This window comes from Rhopalosiphum padi, chromosome 4, assembly GCF_020882245.1.
Source record: "Rhopalosiphum padi isolate XX-2018 chromosome 4, ASM2088224v1, whole genome shotgun sequence".
In the NCBI taxonomy this organism is placed as follows: domain Eukaryota; kingdom Metazoa; phylum Arthropoda; class Insecta; order Hemiptera; family Aphididae; genus Rhopalosiphum; species Rhopalosiphum padi.
Genome location: NC_083600.1, coordinates 54,272,795 through 54,294,166, shown reverse-complemented (window position 1 = coordinate 54,294,166; position 21,372 = coordinate 54,272,795). Strand labels below are relative to the sequence as shown.

At 25.3% G+C, this 21,372-nt stretch overlaps 2 protein-coding genes across 5 annotated transcripts in view; one reads left to right on the top strand and one right to left on the bottom strand.

Annotated features, from left to right (window-relative positions):
* Positions 1–17,545, top strand: part of LOC132929845 (sodium/hydrogen exchanger 9B2-like) — a 26,051-nt gene extending 8,506 nt beyond the window's left edge. For 3 of the 4 annotated variants that reach the window (XM_060995449.1, XM_060995450.1, XM_060995451.1), the window contains 9 exons: positions 7,748–7,805; positions 11,127–11,423; positions 12,047–12,229; positions 12,895–13,070; positions 13,171–13,277; positions 14,885–15,043; positions 15,233–15,376; positions 16,893–16,994; positions 17,221–17,545. In XM_060995449.1, coding sequence (XP_060851432.1) covers positions 7,748–7,805; positions 11,127–11,423; positions 12,047–12,229; positions 12,895–13,070; positions 13,171–13,277; positions 14,885–15,043; positions 15,233–15,376; positions 16,893–16,994; positions 17,221–17,391 — 1,397 coding nt within the window. In that variant the 3' untranslated portion in view covers positions 17,392–17,545. Of the gene's footprint in view, positions 1–2,900; positions 3,049–7,747; positions 7,806–11,126; positions 11,424–12,046; positions 12,230–12,894; positions 13,071–13,170; positions 13,278–14,884; positions 15,044–15,232; positions 15,377–16,892; positions 16,995–17,220 lie in introns of those variants that run through there. The other variant, XM_060995452.1, reaches the window with a different exon arrangement.
* On the bottom strand, positions 14,787–21,372 carry LOC132929847 (proline-rich protein PRCC). The gene is made up of 7 exons (XM_060995454.1): positions 21,182–21,372; positions 20,785–21,109; positions 20,655–20,711; positions 19,392–19,805; positions 19,071–19,277; positions 18,878–18,977; positions 14,787–15,018 (listed from the first exon to the last, which is right to left on the bottom strand). The coding sequence occupies exons 2-6, from the start codon at positions 21,103–21,105 to the stop codon at positions 18,891–18,893; spliced, it is 1,086 nt and encodes a 361-aa protein (XP_060851437.1). The 5' UTR covers positions 21,106–21,109; positions 21,182–21,372; the 3' UTR covers positions 14,787–15,018; positions 18,878–18,890.

Here is a 21,372-nt window from a genome sequence, read left to right as displayed (position 1 = left end):
AAATTATATTAATACCACAATATTATGTCCCATAATTATTTATTTTAAAATATGACGTTTGTTTATTTTATGAATAAGTTCCATAGTTTCATTTATTGTAATATTATTTTGTAGGAGAATAATTATATAATATATCTACAAGTATTACAAGAAGTTATATGATTAAACACATTATGATGATATATTGTATTTAACCTTCAAAAATCTTAATAATTTATAACTGCTAAATATATAATTGCACGCGTGTTACTATTATAATAGTATACCTAATACCTATATATAGGTACATTTAATTATCTTATTTTATGTAGTTAAATCTGTATTTATTTTATTAATAATTATTTTTTTTACTAATATTGAAAGGTTTATTGTTATTAACCATATTTATTATTTAGTTTGTTTACAATATTAAACAATAAATAAGGCGGATAGTATAATTTCAAAATTAAAAACAGAAATAGAAATCATTAGGAAATTAATTATGTTTGTTTTTTAACTATTCACGTTACATGGAGTTATCAGTAACCATAATTATTACAGTGTCAGTATATGCTTAAATATAATTATCCCGATTTGAATTTTAATTGTTTGTTTTATTTATTCTTAAGTTTGTATAGTATAACATATTCTAACTATATATTATTATATTATAAATATTATAATATGTTAAATCATGATGTCACTTTAATATTATCAAAATTAATTTAAATAGGTGCATTTATCGACGATTAGAGGCCAATATTTCAGTGGGCTATAAAATTACAACCAACTTTACTAGAAAGAATAAAACCTATTTGCGTCATTGATCATTATTATCATGCATCATTGTACACAAAGACAATCTGTTATAATGTATTGTATTTTAAGAACCATTTTAAGATGCATTACTTATTATAATATTTTATATTATTATATAATGTGGATATTTTTGACAAACTAGATATAGCTAACATTTAACATGAAAATAAAAATAGGTATTAAATTTTATTTCGATATTATTAGAGTACCGGCTTTTTATTATAATATATTATCGACTATTTTCTATCTACAAATTTTGAATTGTATCCAATTTATTCTTTTAATGACCTGAATACTTTTCATAGTAATTGTTGGTTATAACTTGAAAACTATAATTGTATTGAGTTACCTGTATGGTTTCATTGTAGTTTTAATATTTAATTCGAGAGTAGGTACATTAGTATGTGTTAGTGGTAATTTATATAGCATAATATGATAAAATACCTTTAAAATAATAGTATAAACTATATATAATAAAATTATTTTGTTGGTTTTGTATAAAATGATTTCCATAGAATTTGCAAATATGTAGGTAAAAACAAGATTTATGACATTTTCCTTTGTTAAAAATTAGAAAATCAAAGAAAAGAAAACAATGAATTAAATTCGGTGATATTGATTTTATTTTCTAACTCAACTCCTTAATATTTAAAGCCTTTTGAATAAAAAAACTCAAAACAATTTTAAGATATATTTAATTTTATTTTTACGTCACACACTTATATTGTTACAGAGATCCACTATAATATAAGTATCTTAGTAACTATATAGTAACTAGCAAAAACCTGTATTTTTCTTCTTCAGAAAGCATAACCGGTTGTTGACCCCTATAGTTAAGAACAAAGTGTTAAATCTTTGGTAAATCATATGCATACAACTTAATATATGTGATCATATTTTAGTTGTAAATATAATAATATAATACTTTGACACCAAAACATAAATATTAATCAAAACAAATTACATTTCAATTGACTAGAATTAGTATTTTACTTTAGTGTTATATTTTAGATTTTATAACTTGTTTTTTAATTTCATTGATACATTTTTAACGCAATTGTATTGTATTTTACATCGAAGCATAATAAATTAATAAAATGTTCGTAGATTGAACCAATGCATTAGTTGAATGCCTTGGTATAATACTAAAATTATTTATTGTTTTATGTTACTTATGTGTTATTGAAAAATAATTTACAAATAAAATTTAAAAAATATGAATATTTAAAAATAAAATTTCATTTTTCCTTTCAAAACTGTTGCATATTTAAGTATGTGGCACTATTTATGGAAAAAATAATTAATAGACGTGTGATAATATAATAGATAAATAGTCAATGGAACAATATCGAGTAAACCAATATTATACAGTATATCGAGTAATTTTTATATTGGTGTCCTCCAATAAATATTTCATGATTTTTAAAATAATTGACGCTTTTGGAAATATTTTGTGTATTTAGTTTGAAGTAATTACAAGAAAAAATATTTAAAAAAAAATGTATTCTTACTATTTTGTATTGGTATAATTATTTTTAAGTTGCTTACTCTTTTTGGATAACAGCATAAATATTGTAATTTATATTTTCAAGCAGAATATATATTTTTTTAATATCATACATATACATAGAATAGTCTGCAAAATGCTGGGTCACTCGTCAGTTCACTACCGCAAACTACCTCAATACACCTTTAGAAATAATTATTTACTTTAAAAGAATCACTCTGTATAAATATATTATAGATTATAGTGCCTTTGTATATATTTTCATAATGCCATGAATATAATATTTTTTATAAAAACTGCTTTATATCAAATATTTACTTTTTGTCTAAAAAATAATTAATACTAATGATGTAGCTATATAATTATAGTGATATTAATTAAAATTATAAAATGGTTGACATATGCATGTCAATGTTCATGCTTTATCATTTGAATGATTATAAATGTATATAATTTTTAATTAAATACTAATGAAGATAGTCTTCAGTTGTGCGTGAAATAAAGTATAGTGTAGTTCTTATTTTGATATATTATGTATATATATTTAATATATATATATATATATATATATATATCAGTTTGAATACTTGACATCAAAAATGTAATTAAGCAATTTATTCAAAACACTTTTAATAGCATTATTTTTTAAATTCTCCAAAAAAGGAGAATTTAAAAGCTTAAAATAATTAAAATTAAAGAGGAAATCAAGCTAATCAAAATTTGGACTACAACTTACTAAAAAGGTTAGTGTTTTTGTTCATTACTTAAAATGTACATATATACTCGTCGTTTTTATAGGTAAATAATAAAGATTCCAATAATTTATTAAGCTACCCATAATTTTAGTACCTATATGTGAACATTATAAACACGTATTTTTTGGTATCTAATTATATCTTTATTTGATTAACGCTTGTAATTAATTTTAAATATTAACATAAAATAGTCTGTACGCTAGTAGATAATACTTTATTTCAGTAAAGATAAAAAATTTAGGTTTAAACATAGGTAATCGCCATATAGATTTCAGTAGATTATAGAATAATCGCCATGATTTAAATAAATTTACTTAATATATGATTATAGTATTGTTTTATTAATTTCTCATATATTACATAATTATGCTTCCAAATATTAAAATAGGTATCTGTTGAAAAAAATATTAGAGTAATAGTGTACAAGATAATCATGTACCTATTTGTACAAGACATCAATATTTTTTTATCATCTCTATTATTGTTAATGATAAGCGGTCTTTCTCTAATTTTGTCTATAATGATCCACTGTGTGAGTTCGCTATAATACAGAATCAGGTCTTGTGTATTATATAATATATTGAATGTTTAGTGAGAAAGGGTTATGCCCTCAATCCTCCATGTGTTAATAAAGGAAATGATTTATACTTATTGTTTATTAATAGTTTATAGTGACACAATTTGACTTATAATTATTTTTTTATTGCAAATATATTTCATAAAATAATAATTTAAGACCCGAAATATCAATTAACTCTAATATAAACAATAGAGTGCCAAATAGTGGGTATATAGGAGCTTAATAATAAATTATATTAATGGATAAGATATTTAAAATTTAAGTAATAAAAAAACAATAGTAGATAAATATAGTTAAATATGAATATTATTTAATTAAATAGTTATCAATTCTCGGTATTGGCTATTGTTTAATTCCAAACATTATAAATTATGTAGGCATCTGTTACGATTTTTACAAAATATATTTTTAATAAATTGACATGTATAATGTCACTTTTGTTCGCGGAATCATTCCCAACAACGATTCTTTCTATATGAGGAATGCAAAGCTTTTTATATTTTAGTGTCAAATAAAAAAAATATAATTGATTACTTTTTGCTAGGTTACCCCTAACCTATTATAAAATATAAATTATTAAAATAATTTTATCAGGCTCAGTTTACCAAATTATCTTTATTTAATTTGAAAGTGTCACTATGTGACACGTCTGATATAGGTTCACCATCTTTGCTCTTGACAGTAATGGTTATTATTTTTGATTTAATCGATACCATTTTTTTAGAAGTTATACTATACAAATTTGATAGGATTTATACAATAGTAATATAAATGAATATTTTTTTTAAATTTAGATACAATGCCACAAAACAGTTTTTTTTATGTTTTGAATGTACTTAGAAATGTACATAGAAATTCGTTTGTAATATATTTTTTATTATTACTTGATAACAAACTTATATAACTCTTACTTATTTAGTTACATTAATTATCAATAGGTATAGTGATAGTAAATTAATTATAATAGTATTTGTAATTATTGTGCTTTTTATTCTTTTTATTTCATTAATATTTAACTTAATTTCTTCTGCCCTTTTCTCAGTTCAAAATCAGCTCAGACGCCGTTGTTTATATGTATATTTTGATATTAAATGACGCATATTATTACATGCACAAAATTAGTCATAGAATTTGAATTAACGATGTCAAATATTAAGATAAAACGATTAATTGAATTATTTAAGTAGGTAATTGATTATTATGTCTTCTATATGTTTATTTGGTGCTTTTAAAATGTAAACTAACAATGACATAACTATACTAAATAAATTGTCTACAATTTAACAATAATGTCCTTAAATAATATATTTTAAGAAATGACACTGAAATACGTCTTAAAAATCAATGGTGATAATAATTACATTGGCTCTATCACGTATACAGCTGCAGAAAGCTTTTACATAATCTACAAACAATTATTTGTATAGTAATATTTTATGGAGAATTATTAAATAATATTTATAGTTTGATACCCTTCGACATCCCATATTAGATATCAAAATACATATTTAGTATACAACTACGAGAATAATTGGTACGTCACTTAAAAAAAACGTATTCACTTATAGTTTTATTATAATTATAATATTATATGATATTATGTTAGTTGTTGTGCTGCCAACTTAAAATATTTAACTAGGTATCATTTTTCGTTAGATAAAAATATTCACAGTTGAATTCCGTTAGGTATAGTAATTTCATTTAATTGAACTCACTACCAATTCAAAGATGAATTACAACTTACAATAACATTTTTAATATCAACACATGGTATATATCTATTAAACAGATAAGATATATTATATTATTTCAATACAAAATAATAAGTCAATAATTATTTTAACGATTTTTCGATGTTTAATGTTAGATATCATAATTTGTTTATGTTAGATAGAAAATCAAATAAGTTTTCTATTCACTGTATATGAGAATAAAATACCAGTTTGTTATAATTTCTTAATTAGGTAACTGTAATATATACAATTATTTAAATTTAATGTAAACATAAATTGATTGGATTTTTATTTTTAAAAATAACCCTCATTTTTTGGTTGTATTTTCTTGGGTCAAAATATTGCATTCTTAAGAATATTTACAAAACTATTTCAGCACAAATTTTTAATTAACAATTTAATCGTGTAATGTTAAATTATGATACTTGATAAATTAATATAATAGTTGATTCAGTGTTTGCTCTGCGTGCAATGTTTTTCCCCTGGGAGTGAGAATTATACATCTAATTATGAAGTAATAAAATAGTATCACTATACACTCAATCTTGTATTTTCAATCTATCAATATTGATTACTTAATTGTTTCACCGTCTGTTGTGTGACATGGTACGTAGTAAAGATTGTTTTAAAACACAAGTTAAAAATAAAATCTTTATAAAAGTGGAACTTATAAAATAATATATTTTTTGTGATATAGTTTTAAAAATAAAACTAATAATAATGTAGTAAAAAGATGTCATTTTTTAAAAATAAAAAACAGTTTATAGGTTACTCTTATAACAGTAAACTATGTTGAAATTTTACACACATTTAACCTATAAGGTCAATCATTATAATTTATTAAATTAGTTAAATATATAGTTCAATACTCGAATAAGCAAGGTATATCTAATAATATAATATTGTATACACTATATTTTTTTTTTATACATAGAAATTAGTAGTTAAACAATCCTGTATAGTTTAACTTTTTCTACTAAAATTTTTTTATTGATATTATGTTATTACCTGTTCAAATGTGTACACTATAAAACTATACTTAAAATTAGTTTGAAATTAAAATATATATAATATTTCTTTAAAAAAACAAAAATTAGCAAAATTTAATAAAAACTAATTAAAATTATATTTTCTATTTCTTATTACATTCTTTTGGTTATCCACCTTTTATAGTTCGTATAATTTATTTTGATGTTAAACTATTATTATCTACAGTGCATTTAATAATTGAATTCAAATACTTGAAAATATTTGATTATATGGACGGTGTCGCCATGAAATTATTAATCATTTAATCATGTTCACTGTTATGGTTTATATTTTGTATATTAACATTTTATTAATGTGAACCTGCTAGCCGGTAAATATCTTGTTGTAACAGCGATCTATAGTTATAGATTATTTAGGTAATATATATAAATTGAAAACACTTATTTCAAAATTATAAGTTATTAATTATAATCATTTTTATTTGTAAAAATAATATAATATAATGTACAGAAATGTATGGGTTGTATATTATATATATATATATTTTAATATGTTACTGTCAATTGAAAATTATATAAGGCATAAGTAATATTGAAATTATCCTTTAGGTTAATGACTTTGAATAGTCAGTGGTGACACTTCAATATCCATGGTACTTTTACAATATTATAGTAAATTACTAAATTATATTATCGAAGTTTTATATTATTTAGTATACACATTAATACACTATGTATTATATAGTTATGTCTGTAATCTGTATGCAATTTTCTCAAATAATTTTTGCACAGCATATTAAATTGTATTTGTATATGATATTTAAATATGTATATACCTATAATCTATCTATAAACTAAATAGATAGAATAATAATACACAATTGATTAAAAATCAAACACGAATAATAACTTGTATTCCGGTTCGTGTTGATAACTATTGTTATTAGTGTTAGCCGAAAAAAAAATATTGAGTTAAGATGATGTCATGTCGTTGTAAGGTTCATATTCCTCTCTGGTAATAATGAATTAAGAAGTTACACTTTATTCATGTAGATCAATATGACTGTCAACTGGTGAGAAGTGTTCAAGTGTATATATATTTTATCGTTTAGTATAGTAAAAATGCACAAAAATATTATTGACATTATTTATTTAAATAAAATATATTTATATTATAATTTCTTATATTCTTCTTCTTAATTTTTTTTAATTTTATAATTTGTGACTGGTGATTTGCATGTGATATTTTTTATATGTTAAACGCACGCGATAAAAATACACATTACAAACACATGTATTTCATTATATATTTATTTAACAAATCTTGCAACCTTGTAATATTCTGAATCATCATAAAACTAAACAATTTATTTATTCAATTTAAGGAAGTGGCCAAATCAATTACCTAACAATGACAAATGGAGAAGATGGAATAATAAAAGGGTAAGTAATGATTAATGGCTAAAAGTGACCTAGTGTCCTAGTTACTAACATTTATCATACAATATAATATGTACATAATGTTATTGATTCTATAAATAGTTTAGTATATATTAACAATAGAAAGTATATTTTTCCCACATATTTAGGTATATAAATATATGATATTATAGTATTTAAGTACTCAAAAATTGCAGTGTTCAGTTTACACTAACTTAACTTTATTTGGACGTCCAGACTTATATGGTCATAAAAAACTTGTAATTATGCACCAAAAAAATCTTGTCATTTTATGTCTTAGCTAAAATTGAAAATTATATGTATTAATAGAAACCAAATAATACTAAAATTTTGTCAAAATTTAATCTCCAAAGCATTTATAAAAAATATTTTAATTATATATGTTCGATATTATTAAACTTATAAGCAACATTGCATTTATTAAATATTCAAGTATTTTTTTAATTTTACTAAAAAATTTAAAATTTAAAATGTCTATATAAATAACATGATTATTGGTTAGTCGTAATAATAATAATAATAATAATAATAATAAAAATTAAATCGATTTTGTCAAAAACTAATTTAGCACAAATTCTCCCCAATTTTTTCGTAACTGTTTTTTGTTTTTCCTAATTATTATATGAAAAGTGAAACTAGATCAAATTTAGTATACCTAAACATCTCCCTTAAAGTTCAAAAATGATAAATCCGAATATTTATTTTTTTTATTATAAAAAATGTCCACAAATACAAAAATGCTATAATATTATTATAAAACCAATACAGTCGTCCTACCACTCAAAATGTAAAGTTATTTCATGGAACAAAATATAATATATTTTTTCAAAATACCACAATTATATAATAACATATTATATCCCATCAATAATCAAAAATATGCTTCAATATATTATAAAGTTAATTATTTTTATATCATGTTATTGATTAAATATACAATATTTGAATATTGCATATTTAATCAACGATCATGTACATTTTTAGTAGAAAATATGTCCACATAGCACTTAAACTTACTTTTCTCAATCCGTTGATGTAAACATACGCATTTAAAAAATATATTGTAAAATAAAAACTGTGATATGTAGATAAATATTAAAAATGTATATAAATCGCGGTAAAAACAAGAATTCTTATCATGTATATATGTAACTATTGATCTTTATATGAGAATCCTAGACAACAAAAAGTTTTAGAACAAATATAACGATGATTGAAAAACTATTATTTTGATACAACTGTAAAGGTAATTGTAATTTTTTATAAATGTAAAAACTAAATAATATATAAAACCATCCGATTTAAACAGTGATGAACTTTCCTGTGTACTATAACATTACTCGGAATATAATTGATATATGATAAAATAATTTACACATAAATATTTTGAATAAAAGAAATGTTATTAGTCTATATTATAATAAAGAATTGCAATGATTTAATCTGAAAATTCATCGGTTGATTTTAGAATATGGATACTACGATAATTGAGTACAAATTTGATTTATTTTATTTTTAAATAACATATGCGCAAATTACATATTTATGTGTTTTGTATGTTGTATCGTATAAATTTAGTAGGTATACTCAAGTTCTAAGTCAATTTTTGGGTTTGAAAAAAATTGTGTGTAGTTAGAAATAGATTCATGTAACTGATGAAACTAAAAATCTGAGTAAGTTGGTACCGCTCTGTTGTGTAAAGAATGGGTTAAATTAGACGTTAATAATAGCTAGGTAGGTACATCATAATGTGTAAAAAAAATCTGAGCAGAGATACTCTATCAGCTTATATTACTAAGCAAATTTCATGATAAATTATTGATATTGCTATTAAATAAATTTGTTTTACTATTAGTATTACAGTAGGTTGATTTAATTTTTGCCGAAAACATGGCATTTATTATATTATTAATTATTAATTATTAAAATAATAATTAATATGATTATTTTAATTATGTTTAGGTATATCGTATATTATATTTTTTAGATTATTTAGTTCAAATATAACTTATAAAGAATATTGTATTCAATTTCCAAACCTTTGCTAAAAAAACTAAAGATTTTATCAATTTTTTCTATAAAGTACTTATACTTTATAAATGTTTGTGATTCTAAATTTTTTTATTAAAATTTTAAGTTAAAATAAAAAAATTGTACCTAAGTATTTTTAATATTTTTATAAAAATGTAAGAATAACTTATGCGGGATATTTATTAAATTTTCAAGAGTTTTGATTTAGCGAACAATTTTTTATCTACATTTATGCCAGTTTAGAATCTAAAATATGCGCTCTATTATACTTTATATTAACAAAATATTTCAAAACTTTTTATTCGTAGTAAATACTAATCCATTATATTTTGAACTCTATGTGAAACCTAAATAGCACAATGATTTTACAATGATATATTTTATTTTTACAAAGAATATTATTTATTTTAAATTTTATTAAATATAATTTTTTTTTAACGAACATTAAGTAAGAGATTATTATTATTATAAATTAAATTATTATAATAAATAATAATATATAATGTACTTACTATTGAGGCGCTACATTTATGTACTACACCGTACATTTTTTATATAATGTAACAATAATACATACCTAAATATTAATAATGTTGTAATCTGTTATTCACTATAAATTATAACATATAGGTACCTGAGCTTTTATCGACAAATTCGTGAGGTAATTATCAAAATTAATGTTTAATATTATAATTTTTTCTATCATGTCCGATTGCATGTTAAAGATATAAGTTTTCTGAGTCACATTTTTAAGAAGACACGTCTAGTAGCACGCGATAATGCTTATTTTACATTTTTACTGACCAACGTTAGTTTGCTCTACGTCATAAATATCGCAGACATAATACAATTATATTTTTCTACTTTTCTTCAGAAGTCTAGATTTAAAAGTTATACAAGACACATTAAGTATATAATTTATTAGTAACTTAATCTTTTTAAAATGTATTTATCTGATATAATAAAATAATTTTACATTAAAAGTAATAAAATTCTTTTAAAATATTATATTTACTATAACATTTACATGATGGAAAAAAATATTTTAGTGATTATGAAAAAAAAAAAATGTTTTGTGTTTCGTAAGATTAAACGATTTTGAATCGAGTAATTTTTTTAAGTGTTATGGAGGGGAGGGTAAAGTCCAAAAAGTATTTCTTCGGGATGGTGGTATGAGTGGCATGTCATCACCAACATGCATAAAAATCGTTTTATACAAATAAGGTCGTCTATATACGTACATTTTACATTATAATATTTTGCTCATTTCAGGGGCCGAACGACTACTTCATGGACATGCAAGTTGCATCCTGTATTCTACGCCACGACATCTGCCGCGTGCGTGCTGATGACGTGGTGCATGATGTATTTTTTTTTCGACATGACGCCCGACTCGCAGCTAGCCTCCGTCGTTTTGTTGATCTCGTGTTCGTGGGCATGCGGAAAGATCGCAGGGATGCTGTACCTGCCACCGTTGCTCGGCATGTTACTTGTCGGCGTCGTGCTCCGTAATACCGGTCTCTACGATGTGAACCAAAACGTCTTCCAGTCGCATATTATCAACTTGAGGTCTGATGTCGTCCAGCGACCCATTTATTTACATACAATAATATACTTTAATGACAATAATACCTACGTACCTTCACCAATACCTATATCAAAGGCATAATTATCTTTTTGGGAATCAACATTTTATCATAAGAACACATAATTATATTATATTAGAAAATTTTCGTTTAAACTGTTTTAAGTAAATATAGGTTAGTCATCCTACTTTATTTCCGACAAAAACAATATTACTAAGTAAAAAGAAAATGAAAATTTATAAACACTACTATAAGACATCAACAATACAGTGTAGAATAAATAGTTTTTATTTCATTTACAACTTTACAAGCATTTGAATTTTAAAATTTAAAAAATATAAATAAAGTAGTAATAGACAATATTACTTAAAGAAATATATAGTGCACATACTAGTCTCTCCACGTGTACGGGTCCCTGAAATGTTGAAATCAAAAATAATCAATAGACTCTATAATTATTACATATATTGAAAAATCGAATTTACAAAAATTAAATTTTTATCCCGAAAAATGCAGATTGCGAAATAATGTCACGTTGTAGTAGTTTTTGTCGTCGTTATCCTAACTGGTCCATTCCCGGTCGGGGTTGTATTGTTGCCGTTGCAGGGAAGTGGCGCTCACAGTGTTGTTGGCGGCGTCCGGTCTCAGCCTTGACCCAGCCATGTTGAAGAAGCTCAGTCTCGTCGTTACCCAGCTGGCCATACTACCGTGCATCACAGAAACAATTGCCGCAGCCGTGGTTACACACTATCTACTAGGACTGCCGTGGATTTGGGGACTGTTGCTCGGGTAAAAACACACATTTATATTATGTAATACTTCCTTACATATTATTATCACGATCGACATTAGTAGGCGGATATTAGAAGGGGTTGGTTTATGTGGGCTTAGCCTCTTCAAATAATTACTCTATAGCCCCACTAACAAATTTCACATTTACACGATTGACGAATATTAATATTTAAATAAGTACTTATTATATAATACAATTTTAGAACGAATTGTTGCTATTTCAAAATAAATTGGATTTTATTTTGATATATTTTTAAGTCAATAGTTTAAGTTATTTTTTGACCCAGTCCATCTCGCATTGGAAATAGACAAACACTTTTATTTAATTACAGATATCAAATAAAAATGTAATCAAAATATTGTTTTTATACTATATACTATATATAGTAAAAAAAAAGAACATTTTTTAAACATTTATAGTAAACGGGTAAAATTTTGGAAATTTATTTCACTTTTTACACGTAAGCGCTTTTTTTTTGTAATTCATTTACATATCCACCTACGTCGTCACGCCGAGAGCTGTGTATAACAAAATATGTATATGCACACGTCAATAACCATGCACTTGTTGAGTGATCTTTTTGCGCATTTATTTTGTATTTATGATTTTTATTTTTACCAACAAAAAATTGGCTCCACTCACTCAACTCCTCTGTCCACAGATGTATTTTGAGTCCGGTCAGTTCAGCGGTAATACTTCCGGCTCTGTTAGACTTCAAACAAAAAGGTCTCGGTGAAGATAAAGGGATCATAACACTGGTGATGGCCGCGTGCAGTTTCGACGACATATTTTGCATTTCCGCATTTGGAGTGTGTCTCAGTATCATATTTTCCGAGGGTATGAATTGTTAACATGACTATATTATTACAGAACAATGTGGGCTCACGTGACAATCGTTGTTGATTTAGTGTTTGTTTGTTTTTTCCTTTCCATTCAGGTAGTTGGCAGACGAACGCCATGCGAGGACCCATGGAAGTAGGCATCGGAATCTGCGTAGGCATCGTTTGGGGCTTAATTACCGGCTTCATCCCACACAAATGCGAAGTATGTATAATAAACTTACCGTATATACTACATATAGTATATTCATTATACAATATGGCAATATATAATAATAATACACAAGTTAGAATTTGAGTCCTCTAGTGTCCCAACACTTGCAAAAAAAAAATCATACAAGACTTTTTGGAGTATACCTAGGCGCCTAATTCTATAAGATTTTTCTATTCTATTCTTTTGTTGTTATTTCGGGGTTCTACGATTTAGATTTTGTCTATATTACTAATCGTGTAGAGTGGTTCACATACAAGTTAGAGTTGTCGACATACAAAAAGGTGCTCTGCTGCTGCGAGCCGAAACTTTAATATTTATTTTTTGTGCTTCGCGAACTACCGTTTTGACATAGGTATTTAACAAACCCGAAAGGCGTCACAGGAGACTGAAGGGGTTGAAAATTAAACAGCATGTTCTGACGAAGCAAACGGTACGCCGTAAATCATCTAAAGGTTTGAGCCTCTCAAATGTTTCATGAAATCATGACAACGTTTTCCTATATGGTTTCTAGAGAAACGTATTCCATGTAAAAAAAATAAATTTAGTCTTATTTATACCAAAAGTTTCAATTTTTATAATATACTGCCACATTGCAGTTATACTTTATAACTATAGATACTTACTAAAACTGTTAATAAATAATAAGTTAATATTAGTACTGATATGAGTTTATACTGCATTGAATTTAAAAGAAAAATACTAAAACTTTTCCTGAAATATAAATGTATTATATTAAGTATTTATAATTATAAATTATAGACTAATCATAGCTATTAAATTATTATTATCGACTCATCCCAAACAACACGTTTGGCTCATAAAATCATAACTACCTATAATAATAATTATTATTATAACTGTAATTTGTGTTATATTAAATTACTCTTTTTTTTTTAACTCCTGTGAATTTTTATGTTATTTAAGTTTTATGATTCTCGGCACTTGACTGAAAAATTAAATTCAGTTCATTGTAATGTTTCGACAAATACTATATTTTTTATGACTTTATTCTTAAGTTTACCTAATAATTCATCAAATAATTATACTTTATTTCTGATAGATTTTGGAAAGTTTAAATATTTTTACTTTACATATTTCAAATAATTCAAACTTTTTGGAGCTTTGTTAATTGTCAAGGAAAATGAATGTGTCATTGGGAATTGTAATTTTTTAATTCGAAAGGAACATCTGTTTACTTCAACGCGTATCGAATTCATAGACTCTTAGTCTACATGGATCATATTGTCTTTCTTATCAATAGTGAGAATTTTACAATATAAAATTGAGTTGTTATTAACTATGATAACTGCAAATTTGATGTCAATAACATAATCATCATAATAGGTACATCAAAAATGCACAAATATCAAATTTCTTAAAATCATTAGAATTAATAATGCAATCGAGTTTTATATTGTGTGGTCTGGGCCTCTGGGTATAACTAATGACGTTAAGGATGGTACTATGCAGGATATTGTGGCGGATATCGTAAAAATAATATTCATATACATTTATTTTTATTGACATTATTTTATATATTACAAATTACAGTATTTAAGTACGACTCGTATAAGTATTAAACAATTTTTTATTTATAGACAAGTTTGACTCTTAAACGGACGTACATAATAACGACTGGCGGAGTGTTGCTCACATTCGGATCGAAAATGATCGACTTACCGGGTGCCGGTCCTCTGGCAATCATGACGGCTGCATTTGTCTCCGCGATATGCTGGAAAAAAAACGATAGTTATAGCGTGAGTGATGACTGATGAGATAATAATATTTAAACTGAACGGGGTGTGGTGAAAATAAAAATTCAACCAGCTCATCAAATGCATTAATAATTTACAATAATTCCTAAATTAATCTGACAGTTAACCAGACTTCAGACTGATTATAAACGAACATTTTAAAATAATAATAATAATGTTTTATCGTCATAGGATAACGTGGAAATAGCGACAAACAACGTGTGGGACTTTATGGAGCCTTTATTGTTCGCCTCAATCGGCACGGAAATCGATTTGAGCAGCATAAGACCAACGTTAATTACGTCAGCGTCTATCTTATTGGTTATCACATCTTTGGTGAGTGTCATGCAAAGTTTTTAGTACATAAGCTGAGGACTGGTTACCAACGATTTTTAGTCAAATTTTTATGCGTATGTGTATTGTGTTGTGTAAAAAAATAGAGACATATAGTGTGTGTCTTAGTAGTATAGTGGTGTGTTCTGTGACTTCATTATGAAGATGTCAGCACATTATTTGTTTCCTCTCTGGTCCACAAATAATATAGGAAAAGCGTATTTGTGTAAATTTAATTTTTTATGATTTTTGAGGGTTTGAAATATTGTTTCAAAACCATTTAAAATTTATTTAATTTTACAAAATGTATTTTTTATTTTTTAAGTGGATTATTAAGCAATTAAAATTTAAGTATAAAAATAAGTCAAACCTTTAAACAGGGGCGGATCCAGGAGGGGACGATTGCCCCCTCCCCGTTTCCGTCTCAATCTTAAGTTTTTAACGTAATTACTTTATAGTTCATTATTCATACTTCGCAAGACATTATTGATATTTTGCTTGCTCTTTAAAAATCGCTCCCTTCCAGTTATCTTGGCCTAGATCCACCTCTGCTCTTAAAAATATTACCTACAATTTTTGTAAGAGAAAAAAACCTCTTTTATATAATGCAAATGCGTTTCAAGCGAACCAGTCTCCTTATCATACAACCTGTTTTATTTTTTGACTTATGTCAGAATCGTTATTATTAGTCAACCTAATGATACATGATGTAAAAAAACGGATTTGAATTCAACACAATAATGTCAAACGCCAACAATTTACGGTTAGACATATAGTAAGTCAATGGACAGAGAATTTCGAAACGAAATTTTTTCAGACAATAGTCAACAGAGCCGAATTTAGGGGGCGAACAGCGGCACTTTCCTGGAAGTCTTGGTCGGGGGCGTATATATTGATAGTTTAATTTTTATTATTATACGATAATTTTATACTTTGCCCGGGTAAAAATATATGCTAGATCAGGCCCCGATAATTAAAATGATAAAAGGAATATTTTAGTAAAAAAACCTATCGGTTAGGTTAGTATACAAATGTGTTCATTTAGTTTTGTTCTAATCACTGAGTTAAATTGTACGTTGATTGATTAATTATCATCCGACGGGAGAATGCATCAATCGCAACACTTCTAGATTGAAATTAAATATAATATAATATGATACGAACGAATTCACATTTTTTTTATTAATCGGTTTAATTTTGTATTAATTACAGTAGTCTATTATACGCTATTAATTGTTATAGATGCTCTGCATTACATTTGACAACTGAATAAAAATTAACAAAAAAAAAAAAAAAAAAAAATGATATCAAAATATGTTTTTGATACCTAAGCGGAACTCTGTGACTCGTTTATTCATAGCAATATTTATTTATTTGTTAATTTAGGTATTTAGGTACATAATATTATACACCATTGTCTATATTGTAATTATTTTATAACTGACAGTATATTTAATATATTTAGATTATAATAGTAATAAAAATTGATATTTGTTGATTATTATTATTTTTCTTTTAGGTAAGAGTGGTCACGTGTTTCTTCGTTCTAAGGGATACTAATTTCAATTTACGCGAGAAAATTTTCGTTAATATTGCGTGGTTACCAAAAGCAACAGTTCAAGTAAGATTTTATAGTTATATGACCTATCTGCATAGGTTGAAATACATTTGTAACGAACAATGGTTATAAAATAATAATAATATTAAAAATATCAAATAGATAGGCTAAATTATCAAACTTTTGTAGGTACTGTTACTAAAAATGTACAAATTTATTTTTGAAACATAATATTTCTCTCGCAAAGAAATTTATGAACAAACAATAATGTATTATTTATTTTGAACAGGCAGCGATTGGACCAATCGCATTGGATATGGCACGCAGTCGTGATGATCGCTTAATCCCATATGCATCTGATGTATTGGCAATCAGTGTATTAGCAATATTGATCACTGCACCGGTTGGAGCGATTATCATGACACTACGAGGAGAATACTTATTGAGGAAACAATATTGATTAATTATTATTTATACCGAACAGAGAATCTTGTTCAAACAGTGAAATTAATAATTGATCAATATTAGTTTGTTCTATTATTAATGCTAGTCAAATTTTCATTGTTGTTACTTAAATACATAAAACTAATTTCTTGGTTTTTATATTTTTTTAACCAGTTCTAGCCTTTAATTTTTTGCATTTATTATAAATTATTATCTTAAGGTTAATATTTTATACATATAATGCAAAATAATTAATTCACAAAAAATTCCTTACGTCCTTTCTTAAATATCCACTCTTCTTAAAAAACAATTTTTTTTATCAATTTAAAAGTATAGTAGTGCATTTATAGTAATGCAGTCAAGAATTAGGTTTTGAAAAAAGTTTTCTTTTTTAAAGTTATCATATAAATTTTAACTGGTTTTCTACTGGAATCATAAAATGCTTTTCATATTAATCTAATTATGAATATAATTTTGTTTTTGCCTTTATATTAAATTATAAGATCATTGAAATGTAAACAAAATACCTATGGTAGTAAATGAAAATACAATTTGTAAATATAGCAGTAATAATACATATATTAGTATATAACTTATATTACAACTAATCAACCATAAAAACATACAGTAGTTAGTTGCATTACTCAAAATTGTAATTTAATGTTATTTACATTCAGAAACTTTAAAATTTAAACATAATATAAATGATTTTAGTCTCATTCATAAATTAATTTTTAGTCCAAAGTTGTTAAGCTTATTAATATTACCCTATGATTTTGGTCTATGCAAAGGCACTGATATTAAAACATAAGATTAAAATAGTTTACTCAAATTATGTTTATGTTGAAATGTTGTTTTCTTTTTCAAAATTACTCAAAGATCTGTTTAAGACTCATTGATCTCTTTCCGTTTACTTATCATCGTTTCCTTACTATATCAGATACATTTAATGTTTAATATTAATTTTATACTTTATTTATTTATAATATTACTAGTTTAATTCAATCATTTTTAAACAACTACTTGAAGAATACAATTAGCAGATTTTTTTATAATTGAAATTAGGTATTAAACGTTTAAAATACCTCAAATAAGTCCAATTTTTTTTTTACAATAATAATAACAAAGTTATATCAAATTTATTTTAACATTGACATGTATATCTGTGTTCTAAAAATGCGATGTTCTTGCTACATTTCAGGAAATTAGTTATAAAACAGTACACAGAGTGATACTATTGGATTTATCCTCTAACCATGTATATTTATATTAAGTCTTAAATTATTTGTGTTTGTTACTCTGAAAGAGTGTAGAATATATAATTATGATTGTAAATTTAAAAAACAATAAAAATACATATGTGTATAAGTGTAAGAGTAAATATTAATAGTATCTTTATTTAAACATTTCGTGTATGTTAATTAATTTATATTTGTATATTATGTACACTAAGAATTATTCCAAAAACCTAATCTTAATTTTTTTTTTAATAAGTAACAAACCTTTTTTCAGCAACTAAAATCCATATTTAGCCTGTGTTTGCTTCCTGGTCATTCTATTCTCAGCCCACATGTTTTTAAGTTTCAACTCATTGGCTTTAGCCTGTACATATTTATAAATCGTATTAATTTTTAATATTTAATTTAAAATGGATACATAATGTAATATTGTACACCTCATTTTTCTTGTCATTACCTGTTGAGCTAAATATGTTATCTGGTGTTTGCGTTTCGATTGTCCACTTATATTGATATCACTACTGACATTTTTACTTTCTGCATACTCTTCAGTCATATTCTTTTGCAACCATTGTTGAGACTCGTCCATGACTTGACGCATATCCACATTTATTACTTCAACTTGCTTTATTTGAGTTTTACCAGGATCACTAAGTTGTTTTAACTGTTATAAAAAAAAATAATAAATGATAAATTAAATCATATGTAATATGCATATTGCATACATAAATGCTTAATATTCATTTTAGTATAAGAATTGTATAAGCATTAAACATACAGCATTTGAATCGAGAATTAGTTTTGTTTCATCCTCTTCATAAAGGTCAGATTCACTAGGTTCAGAACAATACACTGGTCCATAAACCCTGTCGTCATCTTCAATTATGGTAGTATTAGTTTGTATTTCAGGCAAATCAAATCCAGCAATAGGCTCTACATCAAGTACTTCATTTATTTTGTTTAATCCTAAGAAATCACCATCGTCTTGATCATCATCATCATCAGCTTCATTTTCAACTTCAATTGGTTTAGTTTCAAAACACTTAATTTCTAATGTTTTGGGTTTAAGGGTTTCTTTATTATTTCGAATTGTACGCATCGTCGCCCTAGGAACCATTGATATAGTCGTTGAAGCTTTGCTTGTTTTTTTATTTTTGGGATCAGGCAACATGGAGAATAAGCCACATCCACTCTGTAAAACCACAAAACAAATTTATTCATAATTGTATGATATACAAAATTAAATAGTCTAAAGGTATGGTTGCCCTGCAGCGTCAAAGAGTGGAACAGCACAGTGTCATGACGCTTACTATGACCAAACCAGTAGTTGACGCTAGACGTCTGGACGTTGCAGGGAAACCGTACCTTAAGACAAATTTATGTTAGACAATAGTCAATATTATAATAAACAGAGTAGAAATATTGAACCATACAACATTATACTTTAATAATTTCAAATTTTAGTTATGAAATGACTTATTCCAAGCCTTATAATATATTAAAAATGTATTTTGTTCCAAAGAATACCACACTAATGGATAACTTAAGGATTTAACCTAATACCAACATTTATTTTATCTATCTATGTGCATAATATAGGAACGAAGATTTTCTGTAATTCTACAAAGAAGACTCTTTGGTTTACCTATTATATATTTTATAAAGAAGAATATTTTCTATGCATTAACCGGATAGATTTTTAATATTTTCATTTTTGAATAAGTTATAAATGGTTAAAAATAATCAAAATTAATTAAAATTAAAATATGCTTATATTTATAAAAAAAATATTAAAAACAATCAAGTCAAGGAAAATACTCTTCTTTATAAAATATATATAAAAGGGGCATTTGCCCTAAACTAAACCAGAGAGTCTTAATCGTGGAAATACGGAATGTCTTTGTTCCTATATTATGCGCGAGATTGACAGAGAAAAAAATGTTTATGTGACAGCTTCTTAGGCTTAAATAATAAATTAAATAATCCAAAATTCTTTAGATTTGAATACACTTTAAATTATACATAAACAATTGAAACTTACATTTGAAGGTTTGATAATTTTACATTTTGGTTGATAATCATCATCTTCATCATAAAACTACAAAAATGAAAAATTAATTATAATCAAAATATCAAATATTTATACAAAGTTTTAATTCATGTATAAGTACTTCATTTAACGAAGGAATTATTATTTTGACTTTTCCTCCAGTTTTAGGTTTAGGTAATGTGGGAAATAAAGGAATTTCTTTTTTTTCTTGGATGCTATTGACCAATGGTTTTTTTCGTACCACTGGTTTTTCTTCGTCAACTGAATCATAATCATCTATTGTTTTTACATTTTCAATAGATTTGGGTTCAGGCAATGTTAAAAATGGTTTACTATCAACTGTATTAGTCACTGCTTTCACAACAGTGGGTGATGGCTTTATTTCTTCACCATTATCGTCATCTGAATCACAATCACTGTCTGCGTACGCCACGAGCGACATTATACTAACAAACCACAATCAAATAAATATCTACATTATGTTAATGTTAACACAAAACAAAATCTTAAATACTTACTTTATATTACTTGAATGTTTGCTTTTAGTTGTAGACAATTGTAGATATGCTTATATGTATCGATTAAATATGTATTGCATAGTTTGTATTTAACATAATATTGTTGTTATTTTAAACAATTAAAATTAAATCTATTAAAGTTATAAGTTATAACTAATTGAGTTGTGTGTTTTTAACTAAAAAGTGATTGT

Bases quoted from the DNA above. Each gene is read 5' to 3' on its own strand.
- LOC132929847 (XM_060995454.1), bottom strand. From the start codon at position 21,105: ATGTCGCTCGTGGCGTACGCAGACAGTGATTGTGATTCAGATGACGAT. The intron at 19,806-20,654 runs GTAAGTTTCAAT...GTGGTTTTACAG, and splicing joins AAATTATCAAACCTTCAAAT to AGTGGATGTGGCTTATTCTC. The intron at 18,978-19,070 runs GTAATGACAAGA...AAATATGTACAG, and splicing joins TAACATATTTAGCTCAACAG to GCTAAAGCCAATGAGTTGAA.